The sequence below is a fragment of the Triticum dicoccoides genome, chromosome 7A (genome assembly GCF_002162155.2).
Source record: "Triticum dicoccoides isolate Atlit2015 ecotype Zavitan chromosome 7A, WEW_v2.0, whole genome shotgun sequence".
NCBI classification, from domain to species: domain Eukaryota; kingdom Viridiplantae; phylum Streptophyta; class Magnoliopsida; order Poales; family Poaceae; genus Triticum; species Triticum dicoccoides.
Genome location: NC_041392.1, coordinates 226,121,259 through 226,132,443, shown reverse-complemented (window position 1 = coordinate 226,132,443; position 11,185 = coordinate 226,121,259). Strand labels below are relative to the sequence as shown.

Below are 11,185 nucleotides of genomic sequence, written 5' to 3'. Positions count from 1 at the left end.
GACAATCTGCGCGTCGGACTCGTCGTCATTGAAGCCTCGTTCAGGGGCTACTGAGGGAGTCATGGATTAGGGGGTGTCCGGATAGCCGGACTATACCTTCGGCCGGACTCCTGGACTATGAAGATACAAGATCGAAGACTTCGTCCCGTGTCCGGAAGGGACTTTCCTTGGCGTGGAAGGCAAGCTTGGCGATATGGATATGTAGATCTCCTACCATTGTATCCGACTCTGTGTAACCCTAACCCTCTCCGGTGTCTATAAACCAGAGGGTTTTAGTCCGTAGGACGAACAACAATCATATCATAGGCTAGCTTCTAGGGTTTAGCCTCTCTGATCTCGTGGTAGATCTACTCTTGTACTACCCATATCATCAATATTAATCAAGCAGGACGTAGGGTTTTACCTCCATCAAGAGGGCTTGAATCTGGGTAAAACATCGTGTCCCCTGCCTCCTGTTACCATCCGCCTAAACGCACAGTTCGGGACCCCCTACCCGAGATCCGCCGGTTTTGACACCGACAACGGGCCACTTTTCTGATCAAATACCTAGGCCTCCCACTTTCAGTTTGGCAACTTAAGAAGATGGATTTCAATACCTTGAGGATAAGGCGACCGGAAAATTGGTTTCCTGAGAGGGCCAAAACATTACTACCATCGGTCGTACGACTCTTGTTAGGTCGGTCATCTCCTCCCAAGCGGTGTTCTCCATCACGCCCCTCGTTGTGCCTCAGGGCTGCCTCGATAGCCTTAACAAAATTGAGAGGGCTTTTCTTTGGTCCGGTGCGGACAAGACAACGGGAGCCAAATGCAAGGTCAACTGGAAGGTGGTTTGTAGACCAAAAGAATACGGTGGCCTGGGGGTGCTCAACACCGACAAATTCGCACGTGCTTTTGCGACTTCGATGGTTGTGGTATGAATGGAACGAGCCCCGCAAATTATGGGTTGGCCTGAGAAACCCCTGCACCGTCAAGGACTTCGAGTTTTTCTATGCTTCTACGACTATCATGGTGGGAGATGGTGCCAAAACGCCTTTTTGGGATTCCCCGTGGCTCCTTGGTCACAAACCTAAGGATATTGCACCGCTCATCTTCGAGGCCTCGAAACGAAAGAGTTGGAAGGTCCGTGAGGCCCTCAAGGGGAACGCTTGGATACTCAAGATCAACCAAGTCGCGGTTGTAACCGTAGCCCACATTCGGGAATTTTTCACTTTTTGGATGCTCCTGAATGATGTCCACCTTCATGAGCAAACTGAAGATACCATCATCTAGAAGCACGCGAACGACGGGATATACACGGCGGCCACTGCGTACAAGGCTCAATTCCTAGGCTTGACTCTTTCCCCCTTGGACCGTATGGCTTGGAAGGCATGGGCACCTTCAAAGGTTAATTTTTTTGCATGGTTGGCAATACAAGATAGGATTTGGATTGCCGATCGTTTACAGCAACGAGGTTGGCCAAATTGTTGCCTCTGCAAACTTTGCAACAGGGAGCAAGAAACAGGTGCCCACATTTTCTTCAAGTGCCGCTTTACAATTCAGATATGGAAGTCTCTCATTGAGAGGCTTGGTCTCGCGCACATAGATACATCCGAGTGGCACATGTATGAATCCGTCTACGAATGATGGGACAAGAGAACCGACAATCGCAACCCCAACCGGCAAGCTTTGGCCTCTCTCACCATACTTGTCTCCTGGACCATTTGGAATGAAAGAAATGCACGGGTGTTTCGTCATAAGAGTGCGCCAACGACCATTCTTCTCACTGCCATTGTCCACGAGGCCAAGCTTTGGGTGACCGCGGGCACAAAAAAATTAGGAGATATTTGTATGGGCGAGTAATTGCTATGTCGTATTTGTGGGTGTTGTAAAACTCTAAACTTTGTTCTCTTTTTATTTAATTGATGAGGCAAATCTTATGCCTTTGTTTCAAGAAAAAAGAAATATGTTTCCGCATGTCCTCGGTGAAAGTCTTAGCTTTATTTTTAAGACCTTGATAAGTGTCACTGTGGCATAAACACATGGCAATTCTGAATATTTTCTTTGGCAAATTTGAGGACATGAGAATAACAAAATTCTTTTCGGATGGCGAATTTCAGTTTTTTTTTTCGGACGACAACTTTAGTTGTAAAAATCGTTAGGACCGGAGTGCTTCGTGTCACGCGTGTGAGTGTGGCACTTATGATTTGAGTTTTTTTTTAACCTCTGGACCTCTTTGCACTTTTTTATATTCAAAATTATTAAAAGCATGAATGAATTTATCTGATCGCAGAACAAATAATCAGTTTTACTCAGACGAACAGGAAAACAAACACTAAACCAACACCATGAGAAAACACGTAGAAAATCGTACTGTATATTTATTTACGGTGTGTTAGCAGCCATATGGTATTGGCAATTGGCATGGCTCGGCGTGCTAAATATGGAACCGCAAAAGGAAAATGAGTTCCAATTACGGAGTCCTTTTTTTAGAGTCTCTGGGGTCCTTTATTAAACTCACTCCCTCGGTCCCTCCGATCTCCGGAACGTTCCAGAGTACTATAGTAGGAGCACAATAAAAAAAACAAAACCGCAAGGCGCCTAAGCCCAGCCAACTGACATGCGGGCCACACCATCCCAAGTCGCCGGGCCCAACGACCCGTCGTCCCCCCAACCCCCCGTCGTCTCCCCTTCCCGCACCTGGCAGAACGTTCGAGAACCCCTCTTCCGACTATATAACCCTGGCCCCGGCGCCCGTCCCCTCCAACCTTGCGTCCCAGAACCCGAGAACCCCTGCTCCAGAGCCCTAACCCTAAGCCATCTCCTCTCCTCCCAACCCCAGCGCGCGCGTTCCAGGAGCTTCCGGTGCCGGCGGCGCCATGGCTTCGGAGACCGAGACCTTCGCCTTCCAGGCCGAGATCAACCAGCTGCTCTCGCTCATCATCAACACCTTCTACTCCAACAAGGAGATCTTCCTCCGCGAGCTCATCTCCAACGCCTCGGATGTAAGCTCCCTCCCCCGCGCTCCGCCGCTCCCCTGTAATGCTGTGATTCGCGGCTCTGTTTAGATCCGTGCGCGATAGGGCCCTTTGCCGTACCGATGTTCAGTAGATCGGGTGCGTCTGTCGGTTCGCGCCGGTTAGTGCATCGGATTTCAAATCCATCGACGAACCTGCGGTTTGTGCGATGTTCTGTTGTCTGTGAGTAGGACGTGGCTACACATTTGTTTGTTCTCTGTCCTGTTGCACGTGCCAGTCTCCATGATTAGAGCTAATTGACTGTTATAAAAGCTTAGGAAACATCATTACTTGCATCGTAAGTTTCCATGTATGTGCTAGTGAGTAGTATAACGTAGATGTGCATTTGTTTGTTCTCTGTATGTACTGTCGCACGTGCAGATCTACATGATTGAGCTAATTGTACTGTCCTAAAAGCTTAGGAAACGCTCACTGGAATATATGTTTGTTTATTCTCTGTACAGTCGCACGTGCAGATCTTCATGGTTAGAGATTATTGGACTGTTATAAAGGCTTAGGAAACGCTCACTTGAATTATAAATTTTCCTATAGGCGGACAGGCTTTATAAAATGTAAAACAATCCCATGACTAGATTGCCTGTGTGCTAATTTTGTTGGATCTGTGTTTAAATTCGAATTCCTAAGTAGCTTTGCATGGTTGTAGCATAGCTTTTCTGATTCAAACTAGATTTAGATGGTTGGTAGGTTATTGCGTATGTAATCTACATCTATGTTAAATAAAAAATACAGGCTGATTCTACTGTAATGCATTATTAGTCAAAACTTTGATTTATGTTTGCATTATTTACTAGTTTAATCTGTGAGACTCACACTACATTGTGTATTTGGGTGCTTTGTTGTGCAGGCGTTGGATAAGATCAGGTTTGAGAGCCTGACTGACAAGAGCAAGCTGGATGCTCAGCCGGAGCTGTTCATCCACATAATCCCTGACAAGGCCACGAACACACTCACGCTTATTGACAGTGGTATTGGTATGACCAAGTCAGACCTTGTGAACAACCTTGGTACCATTGCAAGGTCTGGCACCAAGGATTTCATGGAGGCACTGGCTGCTGGTGCTGATGTGTCCATGATTGGTCAGTTTGGTGTCGGTTTCTACTCTGCTTACCTCGTTGCTGAGAGAGTCGTTGTGACCAGCAAGCACAACGATGACGAGCAGTATGTGTGGGAGTCCCAGGCTGGTGGTTCCTTCACTGTGACACGTGATACTACTGGAGAGCCCCTTGGAAGGGGTACTAAGATCACCCTCTACCTCAAGGATGATCAGGTACAAAACTCAAAAGTCTTCCCATTATTTACTTTCTCATGCTACCCGTTCTGTTCACATTTTAATATGTTCTGGGTGCACTTGGTAGGGTACTGTTAGATTGAAATGCTGTTCATGTTACTTTTGTTCAAACTTCCCATGTTTCTGTGAATGTACTGTTAGATTGAAATGCTGTTCATGTCTTACTTTTGTTTCTATGCTCTGGGGTTGTAATGGAAGGGCGTACCTGTTCTTGTTGATTAATGATGCACAGTATTGGGAGGGTTCTGTAGGGTAATTCATTTGCTGGTGAAACTTTGAGTTGTATACTGATCATAGTGCTATGTTTTTGGCATGTCTGTTGTTGAGTTTAATTGTTTACCCTTCTTATAGATTCAGTTAGTATAATTGTTACTATGGCTTTGTTGTGATCATATATGTCTGTTGCAGTTGAATTTGATTGTTTACCGTTGTTCTAGATTCAGTAAGTATAATTGCTGGCATGAATCCCTTAAAATGAGCCATCACTGTTGTCATTGCATGAAATTGGACCAGTATAATTAGTGCCATCCTAGATTGTTGATGCTAGCTAGTTTCTACTACTACTGTTTTTGTTAGTACTGCATTTGTGCCAAGTGGCTTAGGCCATTTGGGCCGACCTCAACTCATGTGCTATTTTTACTTTGGGACATTCAAAATCATAGTGCTATGTTTTTGGGATGTAGCACCTTGCATTGATGCTAATGGGTATTTTTAACTGAGGCATGTGACTTGTCCCTGACAATTTAACTATTGTTCTGCAGTTGGAGTACCTTGAGGAGCGTCGCCTCAAGGATCTGGTGAAGAAGCACTCTGAGTTCATCAGCTATCCCATCTCTCTCTGGACGGAGAAGACCACTGAGAAGGAAATTTCTGACGATGAAGATGAGGATGAGAAGAAGGATACTGAGGAGGGCAAGGTTGAGGAAATTGATGAAGAGAAGGAAGAAAAGGAGAAGAAAAAGAAGAAGATCAAGGAGGTTTCTCACGAGTGGAACCTGATCAACAAGCAGAAGCCCATCTGGATGAGGAAGCCTGAGGAGATCACCAAGGATGAGTATGCTGCCTTCTACAAGAGCCTGACAAACGACTGGGAGGAGCACCTTGCCGTCAAGCACTTCTCGGTGGAGGGTCAGCTTGAGTTCAAGGCCGTCCTCTTCGTTCCCAAGAGGGCCCCCTTTGACCTCTTTGACACCAGGAAGAAGCTCAACAACATTAAGCTCTATGTGCGCCGTGTCTTCATCATGGACAACTGTGAGGAGCTGATCCCAGAGTGGCTGAGCTTTGTCAAGGGCATTGTTGACTCTGAGGATCTTCCCCTCAACATCTCTCGTGAGACACTCCAGCAGAACAAGATCCTCAAGGTCATCAGGAAGAACCTTGTGAAGAAGTGCATCGAGCTCTTCTTTGAGATTGCTGAGAACAAGGAGGACTACAACAAGTTCTATGAGGCTTTCTCCAAGAACCTCAAGCTCGGCGTCCATGAGGACTCCACCAACAGGACCAAGCTTGCTGAGCTCCTGAGGTACCACTCCACCAAGAGTGGCGATGAGCTTACCAGCCTCAAGGACTATGTGACGAGGATGAAGGAGGGCCAGAACGACATCTACTACATCACCGGTGAGAGCAAGAAGGCTGTGGAGAACTCTCCCTTCCTTGAGAAGCTGAAGAAGAAGGGCTACGAGGTGCTGTACATGGTTGACGCCATTGATGAGTACTCCATTGGCCAGCTCAAGGAGTTTGAGGGAAAGAAGTTGGTCTCTGCCACCAAGGAGGGCCTGAAGCTTGATGACAGCGAGGAAGAGAAGAAGAGGAAGGAGGAGCTCAAGGAGAAGTTCGAGGGGCTCTGCAAGGTGATCAAGGAGGTGCTGGGCGACAGGGTCGAGAAGGTGATTGTCTCTGACCGCGTCGTCGACTCGCCGTGCTGCCTGGTCACCGGCGAGTATGGCTGGACCGCCAACATGGAGAGGATCATGAAGGCCCAGGCCCTGAGGGACACGAGCATGGGCGGCTACATGTCCAGCAAGAAGACGATGGAGATCAACCCGGAGAACGCCATCATGGAGGAGCTGCGCAAGCGCGCCGACGCGGACAAGAACGACAAGTCTGTCAAGGACCTGGTGATGCTGCTGTTCGAGACCTCCCTGCTCACCTCTGGCTTCAGCCTCGACGACCCCAACACGTTCGGCACCAGGATCCACCGCATGCTCAAGCTGGGCCTGAGCATCGACGAGGACGAGGAGGCTGCTGAGGCTGACACGGACATGCCGCCGCTGGAGGAGGACGCCGGCGAGAGCAAGATGGAGGAGGTCGACTAGGCGTGTGCATTTGCTTGCTATCCGAGTACTAGAGCTAGCTTATCTTTTGGGTTACTGTCGCGTGGTCGGTTTGTCTTTTGTGGTTTACTGTGCCTAGCCTGCCCTAATGGGGCTAGGGGAGTGGTCTGTGGAGTCCCCGGAACTGCGTATCGTAATCGTTGCTTATATATCATCTTTAGTGCTTTCGAGTTAATTTTTGCTCACTTTGCTTTCTGCTGGCCTTCTCGTCCTTTTTTCATTTCATTTGCGAATCCCGTATTTAAAGCTCTTTCTCGAGTTTGGTGCTGACTTGTTCTTATGATTAGAATTTATATCTCTTTCAGTTGTGAATTAGAGTCGAGCAGCTGAAACTGAGTACTTGAAATGTGATCTACACAAGAAGCCTCCTGGATGGCCCAACCAGTACAATTCTGTATCTCCTGGCCAGTATTCGAAAGTCAATTGATTTGCCCTCATGAGTAATTCAGCAGGATCGAAAAGAACCAAATTTTGTTGTAAAGATTGCCAGGATCTAATTTTGAGAATCTCATCAAGTCCTACTCTAAAAGAATTACGGATGGCCCAACATTACAGAACAGAGTTATCTGCAAGAAGAGAAGCTCTGTTCGATGTCAAATTCAGATATGAAGCGCATAGAGCAGTTGAACACGTTTAACAGAAATTTCTAATGGTCTCAATTCCAATATGAAGCACACCGTTTAAATTCAAATCCCATATGAGATGGTTTAGGCTTTTGCAACAAATTCAAACCTATCACATCGAGCTGGATGACCCCGGCAATTTCCTGATTGTGCACTTCTGAAGAACACGCCTTGCATCTAAAGCCAAGTCTGGTGCTGACGACTTTTTTCTTGGTGGCGCCTGAGCTTTATTTTAAGAATCCCTGGCTCCATGACAGTGCTCAATTGAGCTACAAGCCAACTTTTGTGCCATCGTTACAAATCTGAGAAATGAGCCTGAGCTGCGCAGTTATGTGCCCCGACATTGAACTCCTTTTCTTCTAGAAAAAGAAAGCAACTGGTAAATGAGGGTTCACCAGGTCACTGATATGTTTTGGTGAACATCAAAGAGAAAACTTGCTCTTCTAAAAACTTGCCTGGGCTGGTAGCCTGAATGAATAATGGAAATTGCCTTGTCGCTGTACTCTTTCAAGTCGAATGAATATGCCAATTCCTGTTGTTGTTTCTGTTGACAGGGAGTTAGTCGTTCCATTCCTCGAGTAAGTTGCATGAAGATTCAGAAAATCCTGACCTCTGACTCCACTCTGGCTCTTGGCGGTGTCAGCACAGGCTCCATGCTGTTGAACGTTGAAGGTTGACATCATTTTAAGATGGTGTCCGTTGGCATTAGTCCTAAATATTCTCGGAAAATTTGTAGTCCTAGATATACCGCTAGAAGAATGGGAGTTCTGCTAGAAGAAATACGAGAAGAATCTGCAGTTTATACAGTTAAAAGAATACAGCTACATGCTGTTGAACGTTGCAGCAGTTTCTCAGTTGGAAAGTATAATTCTGAATGAATACGTCCTGTATTCTCTCAAATATATTTCGTGGCCAGTATTCCAAAGTCCATCTCCCCTCAAAGTAATTATAGAATCATATCTTTAGGAAAAAAATCAATGATTTTCCCTCAGACATCCACATGAGTATATATGTGCTTGCGTATATTACTCAAACGTCTTGGCGTGATCCTCCAACTAACCATAGCAAAAAAGATACATGATATTTGTGTTTGCAGCTTTACTATTTCTTCTGGCGTCAGCCAGGGCAACTCACTAATTTTTGCTTAGAATTCAGCAGGATCGAAAAGAACCAGATCATATTCACATTAACATCAGCTGAAATTTGGAAATGTTACTGTACAGATTGCGAGGATGATACAACCAATTTTTGAGAAGCTAGAAGAATGGGAGTTCAATTCCTATTCTACAAGAATTACAGATGACCAATACTCCAGAACAGAGAAACGGTTATCTGCAAGAAGGGACAAGCATATGTTCTGTTTGATCTCAAATTCAGATATGAAGCACACAGGGCAGTTGAACACTTTTAACAGAAATTTCAAATGGTCTAGTCCCAATACCAATAGGAAGGACACCATTTAATGCTAGAGAATGCAGCCCTATATGCAATGGCTTAAGCTTTTGCAATAAATTCATACCTATCGCATCGAGCTGGATGATCCTGGCAATTTCCTGATTGTGCACTTCTGAAGAACACGCCTTGCATCTAAAGCCTCTCCCCATTTGCCAGCAGCAGCATAAACGTCTGATATCAAGACATGGCAGCCAGCCTGCCGTGTGTTGAGACCAATAATTTCACTCTGGACTCTTTCAGCCACATCAAATCTCTTGTGCATTCGACAGGCACCTAGTAGTGCGCCCAAAATCATGACATCTGGGGCCATCGGCATGCTCCTTATCAGCTCCTCTGCCTCTTCAAGAAGCCCTGCCCGGCCTAACATGTCAACCATGCAGCCATAATGCTTTGCCTCTGGCTGCACTCCACAATTAGATGATGACATGCTCTGAAAGCACCGTCGACCCTCATCCACCAGCCCGCTGTGGGCACAAGCAGTCAGCACACCAACGAACGTTACGTCATTCGGTTTCTCTCCTGACCTCTTCATCTGCTCAAACACATCAATGCAATCCTGAACATCACCATTCACTGCCAACCCAGTGATGAGCGCATTCCAGGCAGAGACATTCTTCTGGTCCAAGGAGTGGAAGATTTTGACAGCCATGTCAGTTTTCCCACACTTAGCATACATGTCAACGAGAGCAGCACCGAGATTGAAGTCATTGTCGAGCACCATCTTGTGCTTGTCAATGTAAGTGTGAGCCCACCTCCCTTCTTCCAGAGCTGTTAAATGTGCACATGCTGAGAGCACGCTCACCATGGTCACCTCATTAGGACGGGCACTGCTCTCGCTCTGCATTTCCCTGAACAGCTCAAGGGTTTCCGTGTAGCGTCCAGCCTGTGCATACCCAGAAATCATGCACGTCCAGGAAATCACATCTTTCTCCGGCATCACATCAAACAGCTTCCGTGCACCATCCATCTCACCGTTCACTGCATACCCCCGGATCATTGTGTTCCACGATACCAGATTCCGTACCGGCATCTCATCAAACATCTTCCTAGCCAGTGGCAGTAGCCCATGCCGCGCGAATCCTGTTATCATCGAGTTCCATGTCACAATGTTCCTCCCAATGGCCGGCATCTCATCGAACATTTCCCTGGCCACATCCAACTCGCCAGAACCGGCGTATGCCCCAACCATCGCGCTCCAGGACACCCCATTCCTCTGCGGCATTTCCTCGAACATCATCCGGGTGTTCCCGATGTCCCCGCACTTCACATAGCCACCGAGCACCGTGTTCCAAGACACCACGTCGGTGACCCCTGAGCACGAGTCGAACACCTCCCGCATGGAAACCGTGTCTCGGAAGGCGGCGTACATCGCGAGGAGCGCGTTGACGACAAAGACGTCGATCAAGAAGCCGCGCCGGACAGCCTGCGCGTGCACCTGCGCGCCCGTGCGCGGGAAAGAGGCGAGCCTGGACGCCGACTTGAGGAGGGAAGGGAAGGTGAATCGGTCGGGAGTATCGCCAGAGCGGAGAATGGAGGAGAAGGCGGCGAAGGCGATGCGAGGAGACGGGGAGGTTGCGGAGGCTCGGATGAGCAGGTTGTGGAGGAAGATGCATGAGGAGGGGAAGAGCGGGAAGTAGAGGCTGGAGAGGGAGGCGGCGAGGTGGGGGTGGGAAGGGAGGAGGGGTACGATGCGGCGGAGGTGGGCGGTGTTGCGGAGGAGGTCGCCGGAGACGAGGAGGCGACCAAGGAGGAGAGGGAGGAGGCGAGGCGGCGGTGCCATTCCGTTTTGAGTTTGGCCGCGGAGGGGAATTTTTGTACCACGAAAAATTGAGAGCTCTGACAAGCTTAACCGTTCAATTGGATCTGACGGCTTAGAGTAGGTCTCGAAGGGGGACAAATAGCCGATTGCTACGCATCCGCCGGTTGATTTTTAATAGATCAGGTCGAACCGCAAACCGTCTGATTGTACTATGTCACAAGAGGGCTGCTACGCGTCGGCCGATGGATCTTTTTAAATGACTCGTCACCTCGTGGGTCATCGAATCTAATCAATAGCGATTGAACATCTTTTGCTTTGCAACAAAGATCGTGTTGCAGAAATTTACAACATAGGTGGCATTGCAGAATTTTTTTTGCAACATAAGTTGTGTTGCAAGTTTTTTTGCAACATAGATTATGTTGCGGGATTTTTTGCAATATAGGTTGTGTTGCGGTATTTTTTTTCTCTATCTTCACTTTTCTTTGCAACAAGGGTAGTGTTGTGGAAGAATTTTTGCAACATAGGTAATGTTGCAGAAAACATATACTCCCTCCGTCCCAAAATAAGTGACTCGACTTTGTACTAGCTTTAGTACAAAGTTAGTGCAAAGTCGAGTCACTTATTTTAGGACGGAGGGAGTAGATGAGAGATTGAGGGAGAAACGTGATGTTTTTCTAAACAAAGAGATATGTCTCGTGTTTCTTTAAGTGGGG

General features: G+C 47.3%; 2 protein-coding genes across 2 annotated transcripts; one reads left to right on the top strand and one right to left on the bottom strand.

Annotated features, from left to right (window-relative positions):
• Positions 1-2,724: 2,724 nt before the first annotated feature.
• On the top strand, positions 2,725-6,826 carry LOC119329636 (heat shock protein 81-1). Its single transcript, XM_037602694.1, has 3 exons — positions 2,725-2,981; positions 3,859-4,281; positions 5,064-6,826. The coding sequence occupies exons 1-3, from the start codon at positions 2,856-2,858 to the stop codon at positions 6,615-6,617; spliced, it is 2,103 nt and encodes a 700-aa protein (XP_037458591.1). The 5' UTR covers positions 2,725-2,855; the 3' UTR covers positions 6,618-6,826.
• An 893-nt stretch (positions 6,827-7,719) lies between these two features.
• Positions 7,720-10,493, bottom strand: LOC119327529 (pentatricopeptide repeat-containing protein At2g45350, chloroplastic-like). Its single transcript, XM_037600627.1, has 2 exons — positions 8,778-10,493; positions 7,720-7,914 (listed from the first exon to the last, which is right to left on the bottom strand). Exon 1 carries the CDS (start codon positions 10,491-10,493, stop codon positions 8,778-8,780), a length of 1,716 nt encoding a protein of 571 aa, XP_037456524.1. The 3' UTR covers positions 7,720-7,914.
• Positions 10,494-11,185: the final 692 nt, after the last annotated feature.